This window comes from Platalea leucorodia (genome assembly GCF_965183815.1).
Source record: "Platalea leucorodia genome assembly, chromosome: 3".
In the NCBI taxonomy this organism is placed as follows: Eukaryota; Metazoa; Chordata; class Aves; order Pelecaniformes; family Threskiornithidae; genus Platalea; species Platalea leucorodia.
Genome location: NC_138825.1, coordinates 64,771,541 through 64,798,334, shown reverse-complemented (window position 1 = coordinate 64,798,334; position 26,794 = coordinate 64,771,541). Strand labels below are relative to the sequence as shown.

At 43.8% G+C, this 26,794-nt stretch overlaps 1 protein-coding gene across 2 annotated transcripts; it reads left to right on the top strand.

The window, feature by feature from the left end:
• Positions 1 to 1,006: 1,006 nt before the first annotated feature.
• MYB (MYB proto-oncogene, transcription factor) lies at positions 1,007 to 26,794 on the top strand. Of its 2 annotated transcripts, XM_082306259.1 has the most exons (15): positions 1,007 to 1,077; positions 3,148 to 3,265; positions 4,869 to 4,940; positions 5,554 to 5,646; positions 6,060 to 6,280; positions 7,813 to 8,047; positions 8,869 to 8,949; positions 9,350 to 9,454; positions 10,774 to 11,031; positions 14,041 to 14,183; positions 14,632 to 14,746; positions 14,833 to 14,958; positions 15,644 to 15,754; positions 16,390 to 16,497; positions 26,359 to 26,794. In XM_082306259.1, the coding sequence occupies exons 2-15, from the start codon at positions 3,185 to 3,187 to the stop codon at positions 26,473 to 26,475; spliced, it is 1,866 nt and encodes a 621-aa protein (XP_082162385.1). In that variant the 5' UTR covers positions 1,007 to 1,077; positions 3,148 to 3,184; the 3' UTR covers positions 26,476 to 26,794. The 2 variants fall into 2 exon arrangements, with proteins under 2 accessions (XP_082162385.1, XP_082162384.1); XM_082306258.1 differs by lacking the exon at positions 1,007 to 1,077 and having other exon boundaries at positions 3,103 to 3,265.

Genomic DNA, 26,794 nt, shown 5'->3' with positions numbered 1-26,794 from the left:
TCACCCGTGCCCGCCCGCCCGCCGCGCTCCCGGGCCAGGGCGATCCCCGCCTCGCCGTGCCGCGCCGGGGGCCGGGGGCGGCGGCGCCCCGGGGGCGGCGGGCGGGCGGGACGGGACCGGACGGGACGGGTCGGGGGGGCAGCGCCGCGTGGCCGGGTCCGTGCCGGCGCTGCCGGGCGGGCGCACGGAGCGGGGTTGTTGTCTAATTAGCCGGGGACGGCGGGTCGGACACGTGGAGGCTTTTTTCTCTTTCTCTTTGCAGCCCGGCATCCTCCCCTCTTCCCCTCCCCTTCGGCCGGGCTGTGACAGAGGAGAAAGTGGCAGCCCTGCTTTCCCTGCCCGGCTGCCGGCCCCGTCCGGCGGGACCGGGGACGCGGGGGGCTCTTCCGAAGGAAGCGGGGCTGCCGGTGCGGGAGGAGGCGGCGGGGCCGCTGGGCGAGCGCCGGGCCGTGCTTTCAGTGTCGGAGCGGGGGTGTCGCTGGGGCCGGCGGTGAATCACCCGGCCCGTCTCCCCCGAAAGAGAGGGACCGCCGCCGCCTGCCTCGCGGGCGCCTCCCGCAGGGACGCGGCGCTCCGCCGCCCCGGCCTCGGCCGGCAGCCCCGCCACGGCGGCGCGGGGGCCGCCTGCCCCGCGGGGCGCGGCGCGGGGCCGGCGGGCGCGGGCGCGGGCTGCGCGGCGGGAGCGGGCTCTGCCCCGCGGGGCCGGTGCCCGAATTCCTTCAATCACGGGAGCAGCAGCAGCGAGTCATTTCCTCTCCACCCCCTCCTTTTTCTCTCTCTCTCTCCCCCCTTCTTCCCTTTCCCCGCCTGCCGTTGCACCGGTCCGGTGCCCGGACGAAAAGCGCAGCGCTGCTGCCGGGGCAGCGCCGGGGCGGGCGGGGGGCTCCAACCCCCTGCCCCGGCCGGGCGGAGCGCCGCGCCGCGCCGTGCCGCGCCGCTCGGGGGGAGGCTTCGGGGCTGCGGCCGGAGCTGCGACATAATAAAAAGTTTTAAAGCAGCGCTGAGGGCCCGGTTGGCTACAGGAGCTACCGAGCGTCCCGAAATCCCAGGGCCCTTCTCTCCTGCTGGAGAGTGCAGGTAATACAGCGGGGTTTGCTCAGTTCTGCCGTGCCAGCAAGGCCCCGGTTACTTAAATAAACTGGTTACATTGCTGGCACCCCACTTGAATCCTTTTAACCTGTTCGCCGCTGGTGTTCTGCTGCCGCTGCGGAGCGGCGTTCCTCTGCGGTGCCCAAAACGCGTCGCCGCGCAGGAAGCGTCACCGATGGATGCGTACCTGGCGCTTTTACTGTCTGCGAAACTCGTTTTCAAAATGATACTTGGAAATTGAGCCACAGAGCTTCCTTTGGCACATGGGCAGTCGCACAGCTGTCTCTGTGTGTCACTTAGAAAAGTGAATCTACTCTGTGCGGCGGCAGGGGAAGGAGCCGCGTTTGTAGCAGCTGGAGCGTGTGCGCTTTGCTCGAGGAGTGTGCTGCCCCGCTGAAGCCCGGGGGGCTCCAGCTGCGAACGAGGGGTACGCGCTCGCCTTGGCCTGCAGAGTGGGAGCTTCAGTCAAAAAGTGGGGGCTTCCCCCAGATGGTTACGTGGGCTGGGGAACGGGGAGCGAACGGTGGGGCCAGGCCGGCTGGAGGACCGCGGCACGGTGGGGGCGAGTTGGGGGTGGCAGCGATGATGGGCTGGGTGGGTGAGTCAGGGGCCACCCGGCAGAGGCTGGGGGAAGGCCACACACATCATGGCAGGCTGTGGAAAGCTTCCTACGTGTAGCATAGTTTTCATGGCACATGCCACAGGCCAGAAAACAGGGTAGAAGATGTACGGTGTGATTAGCCCAGTGTACTTTGAAAGAATATATGTTTAACAGCTTGCATTTTGGTGGTGTTTGCATCGTGACTAACAGTCTCTGTGCTTCACTGCAGCTTAATTTAAAAAGTGATCGCCTGAAAACAGGTTAATGGGATAAACAATGTCTGATAATTTTATTACAAAATAACTTTATTTTAATGTCTTAGTCATACCTTAACATACCACAGCATACCAAGCCATCAGATATATCGCAGTTTTTAGTCTCGTAGCATGACGTTGTCTCCTTTCTAGCACTTGTGGTTATCATCTCTTAGCTGAAGTGTCAGAACTGCTGCCCGTATCTTAAAAGTTGAAAATAAAATAGTGCCCACCAGAAAGGCAGCTCTTGTTGCAAAACACTCTCTTCTAGTTTTAGTTAACTGGGTAGAGCAAGTGCTGTTTGTGAAAAGAGTAATAGAGTCCTTTTTACCCATAGATAGCCTCTGGGGAAATCCCTTAGTCACAAATTAGGTGAGTAGCAGAGTATTTCAAAAACAGTATGAGGTATTTAGAAATGGAGTAGAGGTAATGAAGTCTTAAGTTAGAGAAATGGAGAGTATAAAAGGGCTCAATCATTCATTTGTTGGTTGCAGGATATTAAATATACTTGTCCTCAGCTCTTGTCTGTCCAGACCCATAAATGGCAGGCACATTTTATATTAGAGCTTGTTGCATGTTAATGCTACCACTTATTGGCTTTACTTAATTATTGAAATTTTTGCCTCCACATATAAGGTCCATAACCATATTCTCAAACAAGGTTATTATTGGTTAACTTTTTGTATTTATAACATGTATTGTATGGTTAACTTTTTGTATTTAAAACACAGTCTGTTTTATTTGGGAACGATGCAACTGTCTGCTCTCTTAAACATACAAAAACACTAATATTTTTCACAATGTACGGCACGAGTTAAAGATTTTGAACGTGCACTTGTGTAATGGACACAGCCTCTAGTTCTCTTTATTGTCCCAAACATTGTATTTTAATTTGAAACCTTCATTGGTTGAAAGTTTGCCAAATGTGTAATTCACCACTGATCTAACAGTAAGAGCAGGTCTAAACATGCACAGTAATACGAAGGTTGCCAGCCCTTTGCTTGTATCTGTGGATACCAAAAACAGCAGAACCAGTTTAGAATACTAGAACAACAGAATGCAGAACAAAATCTTGTTGTACAAGTTTTAAAACTTTTATCTGTGTAACCTTTGTAAGGATTGTAGTGGTTTTTTTGTGCTTTGTAATTAAGTAGCTCAAGTCCTTATGTTCCCCTCTGTGTCTCGCTGTGTTTCCTTCTGCAGTATATATAGTAGTGATGATGACGAAGAAGATGTTGAGATGTATGATCACGATTATGATGGTCTGCTTCCTAAGACTGGAAAACGTCACCTAGGAAAAACCAGGTGGACCCGCGAAGAGGTAAATCCAAGTTCATTCATCTGCTGCGTGTAAAAAGACTGAGAGCGCATGGGTCACATTCTTCTCCGAGTTGCTTATCTGCAAACTAACTTGAGTGACAGTTCCATACACATGAGCGAGGACAAAGTTTTCAACCCTTTAGCTACATTCAGTGTTTTATTTAACTTTGAGATCGTTCTCCTCTGTTAAATAAAATGTATAAACACTGGTTTTTTATGCCCACCAAGGTCTACATTACAGGTATGTGAGTCTCCGTGTAATCCCTGTTGGAGAAACAGATTAAGAGTCACCTGCAGCAATGCTTGATTGTTACTGCTGCCTCTTTTTGTTTGAAAGCGGTTGCTATGCGAGAACTGACGTGTGTTCAGTGTCCCACAGCAGCAAACAACTGTGGCAGAAACTGCTGCAGTCCTTTTGTGCCATTTGCAATTTGCAGTTGAATTGCAGCATTATGATTCTGAGTGGAAATAAATTATAAGCTGGAAGAAAGAAATCCAGCAGTACCAAAATGGAGCATTCAAGATGAATTTTGGTTTTGAAGGTCAGAATGCATTTTAGTCGCAGTACCCTTGTGCTGACTTTCCAGGTAAATTGTGGTATCAGACTCCCTTGCCAGGTGGATATCCTGTGGCCATTTAACTGGTTTGAGTTTATTGTGAAATACATTAATACAGTTCTTAAGCTATGTTTTGACTTTCTCCTCTCTAACAATGTATATTGATATATAAACAGTGGCAGGTCACCTCTTGCAAGCATTTTTTTATTTTTTTTAAATCATAGTCTGCTCTTGCAGAGGTGGATGCCTTTGTGATGTGGCCTGGGAGGAAGGGATGGCCATGGAGCCCAATGGCCACTTTCCTGTCACATGAACTGGGAGCGTACTGGGAGGCGCTAATCGGGGAAGGGGAGGGTTGCTCCCCTCCTCTTATCTCTTGGGGCAGTTCTCGCTTGTCTTACACGATCTCAATCTTTCCCAGTACATGAGATTGGTTTCTTTTGTCTTTAGGGTTTATATTTCTGGCCTTATCATTAAAAATACCGGGCCAAATTTCTTGCTGCTGCGAGTATGCAAAACTCCGTCACGGTGATCAGGAGCAAAAAGGACCCATTAGTTTTATTGTGCATTCATTGTACACGGGTAGGCAATGAGCAAATTACGGGAACTCCCATTACTTGCAAGACATACAAAGCTTAAGGCTGTGATTTTCAGAGGTCCCCAGACAGCTGGGTGCCTGAGTGTTACCAAATTTCATTGTTATTCTCATGCCTGGCATCTAAACATCCATGCTCTCCTGTAAATCCAGTACAAGTTACATTCCTTTGAGCAGTAAAATGGGAACGTATAATGCGAGTCAAAGGACAGCACAGAAAAAGTCCGTCTTTCTCCTGCAGCACATTAAAGAACCTACCAAAATCCACAGTAGAAAAATCTCCTGATGTAGGCCATTAAAAATACGAGAAGACTACAGGCCACCTCCCCTTACACTCAGGATGCAGAAACAGATGCCTAAAAAGCTAGGAGGAGGCAATTTTTTTGACTGTATTTCATTTGCATTATAAGAGATTGCGATATTAATTATGTGTGGTTTTTTTAATGATTCAGGATGAGAAACTGAAGAAGCTTGTGGAGCAGAATGGCACAGAAGACTGGAAAGTCATTGCCAATTTCCTTCCTGTAGGTGGATATTGGTTTCTGTTTCCAGTTCTAGTGACAGCTCTTTATCAGAGGTTTCCAAGTAAGGGGAAGGGGAGTGGTTGCTTTATAGTTACATTTTTGCGGGAGATATAAAACCTCCACAGATGGAGACCTCGGAAATTTAGTTAGAATATTGTGGAAACCCTTACTTTTATTTTCTTTTTATTTGGGTTGGAGGAGTGTTGCACAGTAGATGGTCAATGTGACGCTGAAACAAAATGTCTCAGCGCAGGTTTAAAATAGCTTTGAATTGTAAGTGTGGTTTAGAAGCTAATTGTTTTGTGAACACTTTGGCTGTTGTAGAAATACTGCATGTGAAAGCATGACAGCTAGTGTGACAGATGGTGAAGACTCAGTTTGTGTAGTTTTGGTGATACAGACATCACTGCAGGAGCGATGGAAATATTGTCTAGTTCAGTGAGCAAAGTGATAGCTGAGCACCTTCTTCTTGGACCTACTGTGTCACTCCATATTGTTTAGTAGCCGTAGCTGAAATGCATCGGGGAACAAGCGTGCCTAGATAAGAGCGTTATCACTCTGCATTCATCTTGTCTAAAGAATGATCTACTTTGCATATTTTACATTTCACTAGAATCGGACAGATGTGCAGTGCCAGCACCGATGGCAGAAGGTACTAAACCCAGAACTTATTAAAGGTCCGTGGACTAAAGAGGAAGATCAAAGGGTAATCAGTTTTCCTTTCCGTCTGATTAATGCCTTACTAGCGGATTTCATGTGTCAGGGCAAGACTCCTAGAGACTTTGGTGGTCTCAACACTCCTATGGCCAGAGGCAGACTGATCCTGTCAGTATCAATGCTTAGTATTTGTGTATTGCTTTCTAAGTTTTCTATGCAAATGAATTAATGTTGCTTTACAGCACTGTAATGCAGAATTGCAGTCTAGAAATGCCTTAACTAGTACCAGATTTTTCCTTTTGGGTAGAAGTATAAATGGGAAGTGGGGAACCTTAATTGTGTGTTAGTTTTACTGCGGCAATTTTGAGAAATGTTGTTGAAAATATTGCTCCACCACAGAAAAATTTCATTGATTCATTATGCATCGTTAAATACAGGCAGTTTTTATGTCCTTCTTTGAAGGTAATAGAACTCGTGCAGAAATACGGTCCAAAGCGCTGGTCTGTCATTGCTAAGCATTTGAAGGGAAGGATTGGAAAACAGTGCAGGGAGAGGTGGCACAACCATTTGAATCCAGAAGTGAAGAAAACCTCCTGGACAGAAGAGGAAGATAGAATTATTTACCAGGCACACAAGAGACTGGGAAACAGATGGGCAGAAATTGCAAAGTTGCTGCCTGGACGGTAATGACATATACCTTTAGCTCTTAAACAGGAAAAAAGGAAAAAGCTGCAGGTCTGAGCAGTCCGTTTCAGTTGCCTCAGGCTGCACTTTATAAATCAAAAGAATTTTGGAATCAAAACCTGGAAAGCCAGTGACATCGATGTGTGTTTTTCGCAGTGGGGAACTGTGCTGTTTGGTCAGTACATGGAACAGTACGTTATTTTTACATGCTTTTAATGTTTGCCATAGGTAAAAAGCCCCAGCAACTAGAGCAAGACCGTAACAGTTTCCTAAACGTCTGTGCAATCTTATTTGTGCTTGCAGTAACTGTCAAAATTTAAATTGATTTAACAGGGGAGGATCAGGCTCTGCAAGTGGAACATAATTTACATTCAGCTAAGGGTATACCTTCAACATGAAATCCAGTCTGTTTATTCAAAATGGTTTAAGAGAAGGCTGCTTCAACATTTGTAATTGCTCCTGAATCATCCAGATGATTTTGACCTGTTAAAAATCCATGTATAAAACACGAGAAACTGACTTCCTCAAACTCTGGTTGTGGAAATACTTGTCTCCTTGAAAGCTTGTGCACAGCTTGCATATAATTTCAGAGATTCAGTGTCTTATTCGCTCTGTAGTAAAAATGACTCAACATAAAAGTGTTGTCAAGCAAATAATGTGAGCAAGGGAGATGTTTCCTTTCCCATTTTTATTCTTGCTATTTGGTGAAACATCTTCAAGATCTAAATATAATGCCTAAGATCATGATAGTCTTTTAAGCGGGCATTCCCAAGGCTGCTTTCACCTTCTAGAAGAAAACAAGAAAGGAATTACCCCTTGGAAAGTTTTTTTTCTAGCTTCCACACATCACAGGTACTGCTTTCAGTGGTACCGTGTGGTGGTGATGTTTTTCAAATACAGGAGCTGTTTCTAAGCGTACTCTTAAAATCTCACAGACTTGCTAAGTTTGCTTTTTCTGACTCATGTATGTGAGAAGTTGAATCTCAGTTTTTCTGCAGCTAAGAAAAATCCCAACAGCTTTGTTTACTGAACTCGTGTGTAGAGCATGATGTCATCGTCTAGGTGGCCAGTTGGAAAGTTGCTTGGAAGTTAGTCTTTTCACAGCTGTTCTCCACGGTCTTTCTTTCCAGCAATGAGATACAATAAAACTCCACTGTAATATTGAGACTTAAGAAGATGATGTTGGCAGTCCTTTAAGGTAGCCTCAAAGGGGTGTTAGCCTTTGCTGTCACTTCCCGTGAGGTGAAGCTGAAGTTATTAATTTCTTACAGTTTGAGGACCTAAGGCTCACACATTTCTTTAAAAAGTACATAAACAACCGTAACCTGTTTGTCTTTTCCCTTACCTTTTATACTGAGCACCTTTCCCGAGAAGTTGCGAGTAGCATTTGTAAAGGTGGGGGCAGGAGGAAGGTCAGAGAACAGCTCAAGGTTTAATCAGAAATGTCGATAGCAATTTCCTGCCTATTAATCTGTCTGAACTGGAAATGCTCATTTTTAAAACTCCTCAAAGGTATCTATTTCTGTTGCAGAACTGATAATGCTATCAAGAACCACTGGAATTCCACCATGCGTCGAAAGGTTGAGCAGGAGGGCTACCTGCAGGAGTCCTCCAAAGCCTGCCACTCCTCGGCAGCCGCTGGCTTTCAGAAGAGCAACCACTTGATGGCCTTTACTCACAACCCGCCTTCTGCACAGCTGCCAGTAGCCGGCCAGCCCCCGCTGAGCAGTGACTACCCCTACTACCACATCTCTGAGCCACAAAATGTAAGCGCCTGAAAGCGTGTTGGGAGGGGGTGTGTTTTGCTTTGTTGCATAGGTGGGTGCAGTTTCGCCATACCTGATTTCAGGAGGCATGAAGGGTTTTCTCCCAGTCTTGGTGGACTTGTATGTGTTTGATGTCAGGTGAGGACTTCTTCGGCTTTGACTTCATTCAGTGATAAAATACGTGTACTTCAAATTGATTGCTGGCATTCAGGTGGTGGAATTGGGTTCAGCGTTTTTAACATCTCGTAAGCAGTGAACATGTTTCCAGTACTGTTTCTTAGAGTGGTGAATATTACATTTCTTGAAAATCAGTTGAATCTGGTAAATTCTGTGTTCTGTGGCAAAATCTCCCACGTTCCCTTCAGTAATACTCTGTTTCTGGGTTGCCTGTCGGAACCAAGTAAACAAGTATTGGTTTTAATCTGATTCCTTTTCTATTAGTGATTAATAATGAAACAGGCTGCTGCTTCAGACAGTTACATTGTAGAGTTTTAGCTGATAATAAATTGCATCTTTTGCATTTTCACTTCAATTTAGAAAAAATCTTAAAAATGCATCCATAAATTATTCATCTTTTCTCATTCAAAAAAGATAGATATTTCATATATGAATTTTCTTTATTCCTCTGTAATGCTCACTGTTACATTCCTAAAAAACTGTTTACTTTTCTTGTAATCGTTGCTGGGTTTTTTGCTATTTCATCTCCGTAGATTATAAATACTAAGTACCTAAAACCAAAGTATGTTTACCACAAGTTCACAATGTAGGCAGACAATCTGATAGAAATAATAACTTTCAGTGTCTTTTGCTTTTTGGCCTAGGTCCCTGGTCAGATCCCATATCCAGTAGCACTGCATGTAAATATTGTCAATGTTCCTCAGCCAGCTGCTGCAGCTATTCAGGTAGATAACTTGAACCTCATTTCAAGAGTCAATTTGTTAAACATTTGATAAGTCAAAATGCAGACATCGTACATTAAGGAAACATTTTAATGTAATAAGTGTGGCAAAGACAGAAAATGGGGAAGGTGGGGGAGTTCTAACATGGCTAATAATTGCTTCTTCTGAAGTGGATTTAAAACACAGTAGTTGACATCTGGTGTGATAGCTTTCACTTTCTCCATTTCAAATGTCTGTACTGAAATTCAGCAGGGACTTTGGTAGTGGAAAACACAATTGACATTTGTTTCATCTTTGAGTCTAATTTGGCTGTTATAACCACAGGACGGCAAGCCATAAGCATTTTAGTTGCTACATCCTATCAGACCTTTATCTTCTCTTTTCCCTTAACTCTTAATTTCAGAGACACTATAATGATGAAGACCCTGAGAAAGAAAAACGAATAAAGGAATTAGAGTTGCTACTAATGTCGACTGAGAATGAACTGAAAGGGCAGCAGGCATTACCAGTAAGATTGTCACTGTGTGCTTGGATGGAGGGATAGCAGCATTACCCCAGTGCTTGTCTTTTTAACTTTTTACTCCCCCTCTGCCTTCAATACTAATCAAGGCTCTATATTTCCGTTTTAAAAGGATGAAACATAGCACATACATAATCTGTATTTGCTCCGTAAATTCTTTTATTGAAAAAAAAAGCAAACAATTTGCAGGTATTTTCCTTCGCAAAGTGGGAGCAGGGCTGGGCTCTGTGACATGATGTAATGTTGGAAACACGATGATTGTACGAAAATGAAAAATCCCACGGATCTTAAATCAATGGGATCTGCATTTCTGAAAGTGTGCAATGGTTCATGTGATGAAAATGTAGTGCCTGTATATTAGATTTTTCTTCTCTGTTGTATTCTTTCCTTCAGCTGTGTTTTATACACTTCGTAAGCTTCAGACTTGGTGCATGTTTGACAGTTTGTTTTACTTTTCCGAATAATGTTAGATTCTTCATAACTGCATGTGTGGAGCAAATGCTGGCTATTACCGAATTCTCACACTTCGTTGTATATGCCATTGGATGTTAATGTGTGAAAACCCTTACGTAATTACTTAACACCATCACCAAAGCCAAGAATCCCCAAATCGTTTTTGAAGATAGGTGATAGCCAGCAGATTCTTTTTTTGGGTAATATTTAAATTAATAGTAAAAGAACTGCATGCATGATACGTTAGTTTGGCCACTTTTTAACTTTAGTTAATGTTTTGCAATTTCTTCTGTTGCATGATCACACTGGAAAGAAACTTCTGTTAATTTGTTCTTCTGCTTTCCTAACCACGTTGATTTGACAGCCTCTCCATTGCATTGGTGTAAGCTGTAGCATTAGACAGGGATAGAAGAAGAAAAGGAGATAAGCAAACAAAAGCAACTCTAACTCTTAAACCCTTTAGCCTTCTACAGTGCTGAGCGCTCAGTAGGGAAATCCTGCCGTTTCTTGCTTCTCACAGAAAATGACTTGCAGGCACTTTTTGAGCTTTCAGAGTAACACCGTATGAATTGATTATGTGTTAGTCATGATATATGCTCATAATCCTGGAAGTAAATTATGAGGTAACTTTGGGATAACAAATACAATGCCGATATTACTTAAAACGAGATCTTGCACTGATGAAAGGAAACATCTTGACAATTGTTTCATAGGCATAAGCTTTTAGATGATGATGCAACTACTTTTATCTTTCCTCCAGTGGCCTCTGACACCTTGTGCAATTTCATTGCTAAGTTCCTTCTGCCTTTTTTCCCCCCCCTTTTCTTTTTTTTTTTTTTTTCTTCTTCCTTTAGACACAGAACCACACATCAAACTACCCCGGCTGGCACAGCACCGCGATTGCCGACAGTACCAAGACCAGTGGTGACAATGCACCTGTTTCCTGTTTGGGGGAACATCACCACTGTACTCCGTCTCCACCGGTGGATCACGGTTGCTTACCTGAGGAAAGTGCATCCCCTGCACGGTGCATGATTGTTCACCAGAGCAACATCCTGGATAATGTTAAGAATCTCTTAGAATTTGCAGAAACACTCCAGTTAATAGACTCCGTAAGTAGACTTGCTGCCTCAGGTGGATTCGTGCGTGGTCAAGGAGTAAGGGGAGAGGAACTGGGACAGTCCTAGATGCGTTTCTTTTTTTTTCCGAGTAACTTCTAATTGCTACAGGATCTGAAGCTTAGCTTCTGACATAACAAAACGTGGCTGCTCATAAATGAAGCCCTCGAGTGTGGATGCGTACGCTTTTTGTGGGTGTCTCCCTTTCCTGCTGCGTATTGGTATGGGAGTGTGCTTTTTAGCAAACTGCACAATAGGAGCTTGAAACGATCTCTCAATATTAAGTCTCCTTAAAATAAAGTCAGAGTCACCGTGAAAGATTTTAAACAACGAAATGATATTTATTTATTTATATTTGAAGTGACACACCATAGGTTTATGTGTGGCTGCTCATGTATCTGCATCATTTTCTAAAAGTTCTTCTTGTAGCTTCAATAGCTGCTTCTCAAAGTTTAAGGAGCTTGCCCTGACGTATGTGAAGAACTGGAAACACACATTTTAAGTGCCAAGTAGCTGACTGATGTTGACATGGGCCTTTTCTCACTGTGGTCTCTGGGATACTATGTGTAACAGAAGTGGCACATTGAAATACATTTGTTGGTGGCACCCTCCTTCAGCAGCAGAGGTGTCTGCTTCATGCAGAGTCACGTCCCGTTCAGCATGTCCAGAGCAGGCATGCAGGTTAGGAGGAGACCAGTCTTGGTTTAGAGCCCAAGACACACCTTTTTTTGGTAGCAAAAGGCACTGTCTTCATACCAAGCAGAAGACCCTGGGCAAGTAGATAGTAAGGACATCATTTGAGTAATGGTTTCTTTAGGGACTCAGCTGCCAGCAACACTACTGGGATGTTAGAGAGTTTGATGTGATGAAGTTATATATTGAAAACACAAATAAGCATTCACGGTGTTGCTACTCAAATAAACAGGGTCAAGCTGAATTGAACTGGGAAAGACTTTGTTGGTGGTGGTGGTTACGGGTATATCCTAGCGCTGTATTTTCATGAGGTGGCACTGTACACTGTCTTATAGCTCCGTGCCTCCCACGTTGTTTCAGGATCCTTCATCATGGGGTGATCTCAGCAGTTTTGAATTCTTTGAAGACACAGATACTTCGGCTAGCAAAGCTCCCTCAGGCAAAGTCGTGCAGCTTCAACAGAGAGGGGCCAGTGCTTGTAGACCTCAAGGACACCCCATCACAAACTTGAGCAGAATCATGTCGAGTCAGGGCTCTCCTGGCTCACCAAGGTCCTTATCTGCCTCACAGGGCAGCGCGGCTCTTCGCAAAAGGAGAGGGCACTCCTGCCCCTTAGCCAGTGGCCACGGTAGCACCTTGGTCCTAGCTGACGTCAGCAGCTCAACTCCTCCTAAGCGCTCCCCTGTCAAAAGCCTGCCCTTCTCTCCCTCGCAGGTAGATCAAGACTTCTGCACAGATGTTACTAATTCTCAAAAGTCACCCCAGCCTTAACAATTTAGAAACTAATCCTTTGGAACAAATGACTAATTACCGTTGCGCTTGTTGATTTCACTCCGTGTTTGAATCTTCTCACTGCTCTTAGTCTTCACCACTGAGTTTAGATCATCAGCAAGCTAACTGTTGATTCTCTTATTTTAAATTCATCCGTGGGGCTTGGGGTTTGGTTTTTTTTTTTATTTGGATCATTTTTGTAGGGGAATATGATTGCTTGCTTTGCTCTTGCTGTTAACTCCTTCAACTACTAGAGTTTAACATCTCTGATCATTTGTAATACTTTCCATCTCTGTCCACTTACAGTATGATTCATTGACCTAGAAAACCCCAAACTGCATTTAAATAGCATTCAGGTTGTGAGACAAACTGACAACAACCAGAAAATTCAAATCACGGCTCGCCATCCTCAACCCAGGCCACGTGGGGTGGAGCGGAATAGGAATGAGGAGGAAAACGGCCTGTTAAAATGGCCTGGCGTGCACTTCCAAATTCCTGTTGATGGTTGCTTTGTTTCACAGCTGTAGCACTATTTAAAAGTGTTTTGGTTTTTTTTGTTTTTCTGTGTTGGTTTTGCCTTGGTTTGGCTTTAGTCCTTGAAGTCAGAGAAATGCTGTTTCATGAAGGATAGTAAAAGATTGTGTGTAATGATCTCCCACTGTATCTCCCATTACATATTAGGTATTTTAATCACATATCATTTATCCAGTGAAATCCGTATTTTCTTACATGCCATGTTTTTGTAAAGTGTATTTTAATCCGATGCAAGTTGAGTCTAGAAGGTAATACAGTGAATCGTTGTCAGAATAAAGGATACCACTATGCTCAGGGATTTGTAGACACTAGAAATGGAAACAATATTTTAGGTTACTAGGTAGAATTCTTACAAAAGCAATTTTCTCCAAACTAATACTGCCACCTCCTTTTTGGTCAGCTATTTCCATTCCAAAACACTCCACGCACCCATCACAGGTGGCAGTTTTCATTTTATGCTGTGAAAAAGGAGCACTTTGTTTTGAGAGAGATGATAGGAAATTTCTTTTCCTGTCAGAAACACTTTATTTACTGCCTTAAAAGCACCTAGATTCCCTATATAAATCTTTGTGGAATTTAGCCCTATTGCCTGTGGGTTTATTCTGGAAATATCCCTTACTCATTTTCACCCAGTTCTTACTTGGGCCCGCTGCTCTTGATATTCATTAAAATTTATTTGCAGAAAATCCAAATCAGGCTTTTGAGACGTGGCTCTTAAAGTGGCAGAGAGTGTTTCTCATTGGAACAGAGCGTCATTTGCTTTATAACTTCCCTCTCTAGAAATGCTCGTTTTGGCTTCCTGAGTGCTCCAGCCAAACTGTTGAGTATTTTTGTGCCGTGTAGTCAGGCACCCCATGTACACCTACCCGCATTGTAGGGTCAGGAGAATCACTTCTGTCAATCAGAAGGAGATAATTCCTTTTTCTTTTGTTGAATAACGTCAACTTAAGAAGTCAACATTGTAATCTGGATGTTCCTGTTGATTTTTCCTTTCCCTACCTGCAGTTCTTAAACACCTCATCCAGTCACGAAAACCTGAACCTGGACAACCCTGCGCTAACTTCCACGCCGGTGTGTGGCCATAAGATGGCTGTTACCACACCGTTCCACAGGGACCAGACTTTCAAAGCTCAGAAGGAAAATCATGTGTAAGTCTGTTATCACGTTGTCTTGTCGGATTCATGAGGCTTCATTTCTTCAGGTTTGCATGCAACCAAAGTGCTGGGTCAATGTATGCTTCCCACAGAGTTGTTTGCTAACAAACACATTCAGATTTTTTGTAGTTTGGAGTAAAACTTCCACTTTATCACTGTGGAGGTAGATTATTAATACAGAACAATCATGCATATAGACTCACCAGTTTTTTTAAATAAAGTCATTCCACCTTATCACAGTTAAATAGATGTTCTGCCAGAAAAGCAAAATGGATTATATTGGAAATATAATATATGGAAATATTTGAAAAATAATATTTGGAAATATATGGAAAATATTTGTCTGACTCTTACAGCAGCCACTGCCTGTATGCACGTATTTCTGTAAAGAAGTAATATGTCCAAGCATGTTCCTTTAAACTTTTTCTTCCTCTTTTTAAAGTTTCAGAACTCCAGCAATCAAGAGGTCGATATTAGAGAGCTCTCCAAGAACACCCACTCCATTCAAAAACGCACTTGCAGCTCAGGAAATCAAATATGGTCCTTTGAAGATGCTGGTAAGAAGGAAACAATGATAAAAGTTGCTTTGATATTAGTGCAGAGGGATGTTCTGGGACTTGGATATAACGTTTCTTCCTTTCAGCCTCAAACTCCGACTCATCTTGTAGAAGATCTGCAGGACGTTATCAAGCAGGAGTCGGAGGAATCTGCAATAGTGGCTGGGCTACATGAAAGTGGACCCCCTTTGCTGAAGAAAATCAAACAAGAGGTAAATCTCAAACTTACCTGAGGCAATTTAATTCAGCACTCTTTGCTGAGAAACTTATACCGATACCTTTTCTGTTAAATAGCTGTGTCTGTTTTTCTTTCATGTGAGCCCCAAGATCTTAGTGTCGGTTCTATATAGTATACTAGGCATGCCTAATTCATCTCCCATTGATTTCCATAGAAGTCTTTCTGCTGTTTTCAGCAGGGGTTTGCTTGGGCCGTTCTAATGCAGTTTTCGTTTGAAACTTAAAAAGAAAAAAAAAATTAGACAGGAATTTGGATTGAATCTTTCTAATATTGGTGAAAACTATAGAAGAACCCCACAGGGACCAAGCTCCATGGAGTGACTTAGAAACCTGAACAATTGAGGACATTGCATTATATTACTTTGTCACTAAAGTTCTAAAAATACATATATTCTCAATCCTTTCTAGGGGATTAAACTCCTGAATACTGACAGAGTGCTGAGTGGAAGTATTCAAAGTTTTATTAGGTGGGGATTTTTTTGAGAACCTTGAACTTTTTTCTTCTGGAAAGAGTAAGGGTGCTGTAAAAGACAGTACTGTAAACACGCATTATGCACAGCTGCGAAGAATACTTATTCAATTTATGAAGCGACTGACAGATAAATCTCCTTCTGGTCAGTTAGGTACTGGTTTTTATCATGGTGACTTTCCTGCTTTCAGGTGGAGTCTCCAACAGATAAAGCTGGAAATTTTTTTTGCTCGAATCACTGGGAAGAAGAAAACCTGAACACTCAGCTCTTTACACATGCATCTACTATGGAAGATGTGCCAGTAAGTGCAAGTTTTCAGTCCACCAAATGATTTTTCTGTTTTACATCCCTGTTCAGTTCTTAAATGCAAGAGAGAAAATATTTTGTCTGCCCTTCCTCACAAGTAGGCATTATTCATTATTTCCATATTGTTTTCCTGTATTAAGCATAAGAAGCAAAATCCCACTCTTAATTAGATCACTGTCATGCCTAGAGAAGGTAGCAGAAGTTGCAGTCACTGTGCAGCCCACAGTCTTTGTAATGAGCCTGCACTTGGAGGACACCTGCACCTGTGTATAGAAATGACTAGGTCACAGAGTTAAAACTGATAAAAGAAAGAGAGAGTCTGTTTTGTTCTGTGCAAGGGAGACCTTGCATGAGCACGGTTCCCTTTGCTTCGCCAGGACCATTCAATGTTACTGTTATTCTTGCACTTGGGAGTTTCACTGGGTGAAAAACCTTTGCACGTGACAATGCTCCTGCAAAGCCAAGTCCCAGGGACCCCAGGCTGAGGTCTGCTCCCAGGCCGAGCACTGTCTGTGACCGTGCCCCGTGTTGCACACTCTGCAGTCAGGCTGAGTTTGCTTTTAATACATTCGAATTCAGGTTGTTCTCTTGAGTTACTGAAAACGGTTTTGTTTTTCTTTTCCTGTTCAGAATCTTCTTACCAGCTCCGTTTTAAAGATGCCCGTGTCTGAAGAGGATGGTAGTTTTCACAAAACATTTGCAGTACCTAGGAACAGGCCACTAGCTAGTCCTCTGCAGGTAACTATTTTTTTATAAAAATACCCTTTGTATGTAAAAATACATATATATATATTGCTTTCTCACGGACTGATTTTAAGTTTGGAGTATGGAAGAAGGAAACGTGCAGATGAACGTGGTTGAGCATCTCCTTTTACCTGTGGAGTGTGAGGACGCGGAGGCTACAGCTGCGTCTGGAAGCAAAACGGGGCAAAGCCCTGTGCGTGGGGCGTTGTAAGTCAGCTGGCTCCGATGTTAAATTGGGAGGATTGAGAATTAACACGGGCCAGAGGGTTTTTCCTACAGACTTCTTGTAGGCGGCTCTGCTGTCTTGGAGAGCAGGCGGGCTGAGCGGTGTGGTGGTGGCCAGAACTTGTCACTGGCCTCGAGGCGAGAGCAGAGGCTCTGGCACTGGCTGGCCAGCACGGATGCAGTCAGTATTGCCCGTACAGCCAAGCACCAGGATGGCCTTTCCCGGAGCGTAGGCTGAGGTCACACCAGAAATGTGGTTGTAAACGGTGGTCTGAAGTGGCCTCGTAACACTTATGGCCAGTTGTAATCTTGGGATCTCTGAACTGAATTAAATGTGTGACTGTTTTAATGTAAGCCAGATGTGAGGCTGGGTTTTACATATTTATGGTTTTTCCCAGTGTTAACAAACATAGACATTTGCTGTACTTTAAAATATAGCTGTTACCTAGGGCCTGATCCAAAGCCCGCCAAAGTCATTAGCAGACGCTTTGTCAGCTCTTGCAGACAGAAGTCATTCAGAGAATGAAACGCAGTGTAGATAATGATCAATTATTCTTCCAGCAAAGCCTGTATTTTTGAGGTAGATGAATAAGTGATTTTATATCCCTTCTCCACACGGGCAAATTGAGGGAAAGTGTCTCATTCCCCAGGGTGAGTCACTGCCAGAAAGGAAATTATAACTCCATAGTTCCTGACTTTCAGACAGATAGTCCACACGGCTAATCCTTTCTTTCCTCCCTCTTTCCAGAATTTACATTAGGAGTTATTTACAGTAGGAAGGAATGAACAAAACCTAATTTTGATTAAGGATCTCTAGCCAGGCATTATAAAGTGAGGTATTAAAATTTCACGCATGTCCCCATTTGGCACAGTTTGCCACGGAGTAGGTTTGTGTTTTGCACTGCAGAATCGTTTGATGAAAAGCAGCTTTGGAGAGCAGGGACTGTGTTTCCCCTCTGCATGGGGGTGTCTGTAGCGGCCAAAGACTCACACTCCCTGTTGCTTATTTGCTCTCTTCTCATGAACTGTGTTTCTTAGCGGCACCGTGGTAGACGGCTAAGAGGAGGGTTTGAAGATCTGCTGCCCCTGGGTTAGGGCAGTTATTTAGGGACTGAGTTCAGACCATCTGATGGCAAAGGAGCCCAGGGCTCCAGCTTTGCAGGGGTTCGTTGGAGCTCCCCGGCTGGCACAGGGGAGGAGGCTGCTTGTCCCACTGCCTTGCCAGCGCGCCGATGCCTGGCCGTGTCCCCCAGCCAAACTCTGGCCTCCTCCATAGGTTTAGGGCAACGTTTTCAAGCAGCTAAACAGAGTATGTTGTGGGTTGTCCTGTTAGTGGTAGTTGCCTGCACTCTGCCTGTAATAAAAACAAAGCATCTGAGGTGCCTGTAAAATAGGATCTTTTGATCTTTGGCATAACAGTGTTATGTTTCCTGCTATCTAAAAATAATTTCTTTACAAGCTGCTGTAAATGAAAGGGCTTGTTTAACCTTCTCTCCTCACTCACCCTGATTCTGTTCAGGAAGTTTACACGAGTCTACGTTTGTGGGCCATTCTGGATCCCATTCTTCAGCCCTTGCCCAGGAAAAGCCTTTGATTTTGCATGTTAAAAGTCAGGTATTCTCATTGTTTGGGTAAAGATGGTTTTTCCTTAAGTAGGAACTAAGTTAAAAATCACTTCTCAACTCATCTCAGTGTTTAAAACGTGTTGAACTGAAAGAAAAAGCAGCTGTAAAAAGACCCAAAATGATTACTTAGTATGCAGCTTCTTGGTGTACCTGTATGAAGGTAAAATTCTTCTCTCTGCTGATGAAGAAACATGGAGTGTTTCAGCTGAAATGTAATCCTAAATGAAGAGTGAGGCTAGAGGTTTCTGTGACGGTGGCACAGTACAGCTTTTTCAGAATGAAATACAGACTTTTTATAACAACGCCGTCTAGTCTGCCCATCGCTGCACTCTCTGATTTGGACTTAGTGTCGCGGTTAAAAGGGAGAATCTGCTTCATGCCTGGTAGGACTTGTTTGGCCTCACGTCAGCGGGGAATTTGGCCCCGTACAGCTTGGAAAGGACAGGCAGTCTGGCTGTCTTTCATGCCAGAAACTGTTGCTGCTCTGCCCTAATGCTTCTCCCCCTCCGTCCCAGTGGAGCCGGACGTCTGTGATGAGGACACAGGGTGTCTAAAGGGTGCAAGCAATCGAAAACGTTAGCGCTTGCACTTCGTTTTGACTGGTGGCATTTTGTACGTGATCAGTTTTTAGCATGTTCTTGTTGTATGCTTTCTAGTTTATAATTTGGTATATCGCCCACATACATGTACACGCACACTGACACACACACAAACAGTGGACTAAATCCAGTGATTCCATGCAGGTAGACATTAAACATGAGGGAACTCATCTGGGTGAAATTTAATTGTGTCTGCATATGTTTACATTGCTGCAGTTAATATTTTGGGCCTGATCCAACTGCTGTTACTTAGGCAGATTCTCATTGACTTCAGTCCAAGTAAGAATTAGAGCACTCTTTGCACCTTGGGATGTGTGCACAGAGACGGAAGAGGGAAAGAAAGAGAACTCTAAACTTACTTTTTTTTTAATATGCTTGGTTCTTAAAATTCTATTTTTTTTTTAAATTTGAACTTGCGTAAGAGGGAGGTAGCATGTTTACCAGCCCGCAGTATTTTTCATTGCTTTAATAATTTGCACTGTATTTACATAAAGAAAAAGATATTTGGCTAGCAATAAGCTCACCAAAGTGCCTGATTACTTATTGTTTTGCTGTTAAATTCCAAAGAAGGCAAGAGTAACAAATGTTCAAAGCAATCTCTACAGATATTTTTTACTGCATTTTGGACACATGACTGGTCATATGCAACTTAGTAAATAGTAGTCACTGACCATAGCAGATAGAATGATACGAGTCACCATCACTTAGGAGGAACAGCATGTCTCATCATTTGGCATGTGAGGTCAGGAGCATATAACAGCACTGGGAATGTGGTGGTATCGGTGTTGCACTAGAGCAATGGGAGAAAAAGCCCTCATAGACCCAAGATGAGTTCCCAAACTCACGAGGGCTTCATCCTCATTTGGTCCCCTGGTTAAGTCTCTGTGAAACACTGGATGTAAAGGCAGCTGTGTGTAGGATCTTTCTGGTACGGTAAGAAGATTCAGCCAGCTTTTTTACCCTGCATGGCAAATCTCACAGTTGTGCCTTGGGTATTCTCTTACTGGCAGGAATAGGAGATGTCTCACCAAACCCATGTGTTGCCTTGGGGTGGAATTACTCTTACACTCCATTTGCAAGAAGCAAATACTTCTGCTTTATATTGGTGGAGTTAGTTACAACCTATATTTTTGCGTCCTATGTTTTTGTCACTCAAACAATACTTAGTTTCACTGTAGGGAGTTTCTAGCCTCACTAGGAACGTTTCCTAGGGTTAAGATTTTGCGATAACATATGAAGCCCTTATTGAGGCAGACTGATGATCTGTACTGAGCATTTGCTTGAACAGTGCCTTATAAGAGGTTACATGAAAATTGTGTTTCTGGCCCTTCCTGTGTAAAAGTTATGTTTTATTTCACAGTATGTTCCGTAGCAGTAGCAGTACATAATACAGACTATCCTAACATAGACATTTTAACAGATGGAAAAGTAGGCTAAATCATAGACCATCCACCTAACCCTGCAGGCTATCAAAAGACACCATGAAATGGAACCTTTTAAGAAAATAGCGCTGCTTTGATATCTTCTTCCCCCAGTAACAAAGGAAACAACACAAGGTAGAAGCCCTGCAAGCTAAAGAGAATGTTCTTCAACCCCTAGCTCCTGTCACTTTCCATTTTTTAACCACAGACTGACACATTTGAGCTCGAATTTCCTGACTTTCAGTGGTTTATGTAACCATTTTCTTTAAAGAGTAAGTTTAAAGGATTTTAAAACAGTTACTTGGTTAACCTTTTCAAGAGTGCGAGCTGCCATTAACCTTAATTTTCTCCATTTAAAAAGTGAAATGGGGAATTTCATTTGCAGCTGGTTGTCAGACAAAATGTATAGGCAAGGCAGCATGCTCTCCTGCAGCAGCAGACTTTCTCTGGTTTTCCTCCATGGCTTTTTTTGGGGCAAGAAGATCCCAAAGTCTCATCTTCTTCTTTATTTAATTAAGGGAGAGGGGGAAGCATGCTGTGCTCAAGCCCCAGGAGGTTTAAGATTTGCACAGCAAAGGAAGGTAGCCCTGCAGGTTTCCCTCACTTGTGTTGTCCCTTCTCTCGCCAGTGGCTGACGTGTACAGGAGCTGTGCCTGGCACAGCTGAGGGAGCAAAAGGAGGTTCAAAGTTACAGGTCAGTCATCGCATGTTTTCCTCCCAGGGCAGCAGAATTTGGGTTGCAAACAGATCAGGAGTTACAGCTGCCCGAGCAGGCGACGGTCTCAGAAAGAAGAAAAGTGACAGCTTAACTATCAGCCATTTGCAGCAATGTGTTCTAATCCATAAATAAAAAAAAATACTTAAGGACAAAACTAGAAAAGGACTGAATATCCTAACGTGAGTTGCAGGTGCTTAGCCCATTTCTGTATCTCTTCCATTAGTCTTACTTGGAAAGCTCATACATCTCAAACAGGAGTCTTGTCTGAATAAGGGCTTCAGGGTTAAGCTCTTAAAAGTGCCACCAAATAGCTGTTTCTAGCTCTGGTATCAGGCTTATAATAAAAGCTGAAAAGTTGGACTATCTTACTTTCTCACATTTAGCAAGCTGTATTTCTGAGGAACTGGGGAAGCCCCAGAGTTTAGGAGAAGGCTGTCCCATGCCCCAGAGGAGAACTAGCAACATGAGCAGAAATAGTGCTCTGCTTTACCAAATGAAGTAGAATTCATTTATGGTCACTTGAGTTTTTAATTAGTCTTTACTGTCCGGTCTTGATAAGTAAAAGGGCTTCTCTTGGTTCGGCGCCCTTACGGAATAGAAAGCCATGCTATTCGTGATACGCATCATATTCTGCTAGGAAATTGCTTTCTTTAGGGTGTTGATTGGTTTATTGTTTCAGAAGGAGCACTGCATTTCTGTTGCAAGCCTTCTTTTCAGTGGCACGTTCTGCAAATTGTCCATACCATGTAATCTAAGGGAAACCTGGCAAGAAATCCAGCTTTTTGCAGTGGAGAAAGACAATAAAAATACCTTCTAATAGTCTGAGCCTTCTAAATATTTTAAACATTTTGGCTTTTTTTGGTTTTAAATGCCAGCACAACTTGGCTAAATGAATAGGAATCTAAGTAACACCAATAACTTTGCTGGTGGAGATTTAAAATCTGTCTTCTAACACAGTTCTTTGCCCAAAGATTTCTGCTACACTTCCATCACTTCCATCAGTTTGGGAGCTCAGTACTGCGGGACTGCAGCAGCATTTGGTTTTGGCATCTGCTCCTAACAGGCAAGGTGTTGTAACGTAGGAGCTTTCTTAAGCTATGCAGACAGCACATGAAAAGGCAGTCCAGGCTCCGAGTGCAGAAGGACTAGTTCTGTTAGAAAGCTGCCTTTCCAGAGTCTTTTCTTTCCTTACTCTGGTCTGTTTTCTCTAGATGGTCCAAGTTTTTATTTAAAGTGCTTTAACTGGATATCCCAGTTACAGCTTTGACAGTTTGTTTACAGTTCGCATCTCCCTGAGGGCAGTTGAAGGCACGTTACAGGATAAGTGAGGTAGTTTTGCTGCCAGGAGAAGGATGTGCTGGTAGGATTACTGAGGTTAAAAAAAAGTGAGCTAGGGAGAATGACATAGCTGGAATTGTACCATGGGTCTGTAATTTTATCCTATGGGAACTCATAGTAGTATACATTCTTCTCCCCTCCGCTCCCTGTTTTAACTTAAAGGGAGAAAACTGCTGTGAGTAGAAGAGAAAAATACAGCTGGAAGTACTGGCTGAAAACGCTTAAATGCTCTTAGTTGACAGCAAAACTAAGAGTAGTCTCCTGCTCTTTGAGGCAATAGAAAAAAATGTATATGGAATGAATTGTACTGCGGAAATCCCTTTCTTTCCCCACTGGCTAGGGATTTAGGTGCCAAAATGAACACCTCACTCTTAGATGGCTGAATTTAAGTGGGGTGAATCCACTGAATTAATGAAAACATGCCCATCAATTTTGGTGGGTTTTGGGTCAGGCCTTTTGGCTTCTAGTTACAAAGCTTCTGTGTTTCCATCTGGTGATTTGCAGAGTTGGAGCTTTAAATGTGATAAGGGAGATGCAATGAGCATTTTGCAAAAGGAGTGGTTTGACTTTGCTTTCCGTGCTGTTTTCCTCCATGCCTCTAGCTTTCTGCCCAGGTCGTCTTCTCTTTTGATACGTTTGCTAAGCGCTGCTTTCTGCGGGGGGCTGCCGCTTTCCTGTAACAGAGCCCTGTCAATACTCGCTGCGGTGCTGGCGTGGAAGGAGGCGTTGTGCTTTTCCCTTTTTACCAAGTGCTTTTCCCTTTTTACCAAGTGCTCCCGTAGCCGTGTGCGCCCAGAGACGGCAAAGCGCTCTGCCTGGGTCGTGGGACCCAGCGCTCCCTGCCAAGAAGGGAAGGAAAACTTCTGCGTCGGGATGACTTTCGCACGTGCCTCCGGCACCGCGCTGCAGGGCTGGCAAGGCAAAGGCATTGTGCTTTGTTGTGTGCTGGCTGCCGAGAGACAAGGCTTCAGACAGAAAATGTTTATTAAAAATACCCACTTGAAATGTTATCTGAGTTCCCCAGGATAGAATTGAAAGTTCTCTTAGTAAATATACTACTTTAGGAAATACACTACTTTGGGTCAAATTCCACTTTCTTTACTGGACCAAAGCTCTCACCACCATCAGTGAGACTGCAAAGTTAGTTTCTTTATAAATTTGTCATAGAGGAAAAAAAAGTGTAATGTATTTCTGGGGAAATAATACAAGGGTCAAAACTCTGTGGGGAGCTTCTCCCGCGCTGTATCTATGGCAAAAATTGAGTAAGTTGTTTCAAGCAGGCTCGAGTCGGGGCTCTAGCTGATCCTCCTGCGGCTTGCTGTGCCTGCTGCCCCGTGTCTTCCCCGGGGCAGCCGAGCCCGGGGTGGGGGCAGAGGGTTACTGCCTGCCTGAGCGGGGGCAGAGGGTTACCGCCTGCCTGAGCGGCTGCTGCTGCTGCGCTGACATCAGGTTCAACGAAGACCAGGCTTTCAGTGGAATGAGTGACATGTAGCAGCCTGCTGAGATGTTGGAGATATCAGGATACGGATTTATTATTTTTTCTTTTCTGAGCACGTGGTTGTTAATACAAAGAGCTCAGTGTAGATACTAACAATTAAGCCTAATTTATGAAATCGGGACACTCCTTGCCTGAAGTTACTTCTATTTTTTAAAAATTGACAAACGGTGACAGATGGACTTTTCTTCACATGTTTTCAGCTAGTTAGGGGACTGCTGATCTCACTTTTCTAGAGCAGTATATTTGAGCTTTGGGAAATCATGGGAAAATACCAGTTGGACACGTATTTTTGTCCTTGGAAATGATGGATTTTCTGGAACTACCAACTGCTTTTGAGGTGTACAGACCAAATCTGACTTCTAAGTAAATCTGATGGCGTTGTATCAGGCATTAATTTGGTCCCAGATGCAAATACCTCTGAAATAATAGGGTAAAACATTCACAAGTGCCTGAGTCCCACTGAGGATCAACAGGAGGCTGTAGGTTCCCAGCTGATGTAGGTGCCTTTGAAAAAGTTACCCTGGAAGCTGTTTAACCAAAACATAAAAGAAGCTGTGGCATGTTGCATGCATGTCTGCGGCGTGCAGAAAGTATGTCACACCTGCTTTTTGGCTGTGGCGTGTGCCCTAGGCTGAGCCACAGCACAAAGTATACAGCCAGCCCAGGTTGAAGCACTCCAGAAAAGAGGTGCGTGGCATGTTTGTTCGCTTCACAGATGCGGCTTTCCCACAAAAAGCTGCAGAAAGGTCATGATTTGAGGCTTGACCTGGTTCTCCTTTGCACGGGGAACTCCCATCAGAGACAACATTTGGAACTTGTCTACAGAGAAGAGAAAGCCATGTCTAGGGAAGCACAGCAGAAGTTTACAGAGGACTAACATGCTTGCCCTCATCTTGGCCACGCAGCTTTATTCATTAGTTTTGTCCCTTCTAGACTGTAAGCCCTCCGAGGCAGGGAAACTCGGTCCCTGTGTTTGTACCAGTGCCCCGATTAGGGCATGTTATGAGAAATTATCTGTATTTCATGTTGCGCAGCATTTTACTCTCCATATGTCTCAGATAACACTGTTTACAGTCAGAAGAGCATTCTCTAAACATTTGGGCCGGAGAATAATTTGAGGATCCTCTTGCACAGTTAGCAACTAGAAGGAGCAGCATGAAGAGCCATGGGCATGCTGGCACAGTTCTGCTCTTAGCAGACAATTTGCAGTCCACTAAATTATGCTTCACGTTGGGAAGGCTTTGGCCATCTCATTGAGCAATGTAGGTCTTGAACTGCAAAGATGATCCTTTTTGAAAGCAGAGGAAAATAGAGAAGGGTTTCTCCTGGCTTGTCTTTGTTGGTGGATCTTGGGTGTAGACCTTCTCAATCTTCAACAGTACCGGGATCTCCTCACTGGGAGGCAGCTTTCCGTTAAGCATAGTTCTGTGCATTTTTGGAATTCAGGGTATTCATGCAACTGGCTCCATAATAGAGTTTTTATTCAAGGCTTAGTGCGTATCTCGACACGGAAAAGCAGACGCGCTGTGTCAGTGGAAGAGTTCAATAGAAAAAAAAATAAGTGTGTGTAAATGTGCGTGTATACTGGTAAATTCCAGGAGCTTTGAAATTTCATTACTGTTTATAGCTCAAGGCAATGCGAAACAGCTCACATGTGTAGTGAGTAAATAAATACAGTGCGCGCAGCCCTCTGCAGATATGTTTATCTCACTTTAACATTATACTAAATGGTGTCTGTAACCTCCATAAATACCACAAGAAGTGAAATGGCTTACACAATAATTAAAATGCTGTTTCTGCTGAGAGTCGTCCCCCCACACCCTCTCTTCTCCTTTGCCAGAGGAGCTCTGCTAATGGGCACGTGCTAATCGCCGTGCACAGGTGAAAGCAGCTGTGAGCACGGGACTTTTTGTTAGCTGCGGTCAGGCTGCCAAGATTGTCAGGTTCGTTTAGGGAACGCAGGGGCAGAGCAGCTGTATTTCTAGAATGAAGGTTCGGCAGGTATTTGTGCGTGGTGATGGCACTGAACTGTGGGCTTTAACCTGGCTGTGTCCTGTTGACTGTAAAGTCCACCTGCAAATAAATTCTCTTTTTAGACCTTTCATGGAAAGGAGAGATTAAAGGCAAGGCTATAGTATGGCCTCGTAGAGAAGACACCGTTTGAGAGAGAAGTGGGGAGGTTTGGATCCTGGCTCTTGTGGTGTGCCCCTCTGCAGGTCGTCTGGTCCGCCCACTCCTCCGGTCGCTAACTGAGAAGTGGGGGTGATATTTTTTTGCCTGTTGTGTTGAGATTTCAGTTTCTCTGGAGATGGGACAACATCCTACTGTGTGTTCATGAAACACATAATTGCGAGCGGGCCTGGCTTCGGCTGGGTCTAGCAATAAATTACATGCTGTTCACCCCAAATCTCTCTGCCTGCTTCTAATGTAGCACCTGAACAACGCCTGGGAGTCAGCGTCCTGCGGGAAGGTCGAGGATCAGATGGCCCTGACGGATCAGGCACGCAAGTACATGGCCGCCTTCCCCACCCGGACTCTGGTGATGTGAAAGGGTCGACGGACAGAGAAGCATTATGGTTTTGAGAACACTTCACCTCCGCTGGGAAATTCCTGTTCCTCTGCATGAGAACTTTTCATGAATGGGAGAAGAGCCTATCTTTGTTGTGGTACAACAGTTGGGAGCAGCACAAAGTGCATTTAGTCACTCAGCATATATATTCTTGTTGGATTTCACCCAACTTAAGAGGATTTTTTTTTTTTTGAATAAATGATACTTGCCTAAATTATTAGGTATTAAGTTTGAATCAGTAATTAATGATCTTAAGTGCAGACTTACAATAAGGGTAATTTTTTTGTACTTCTTGAGA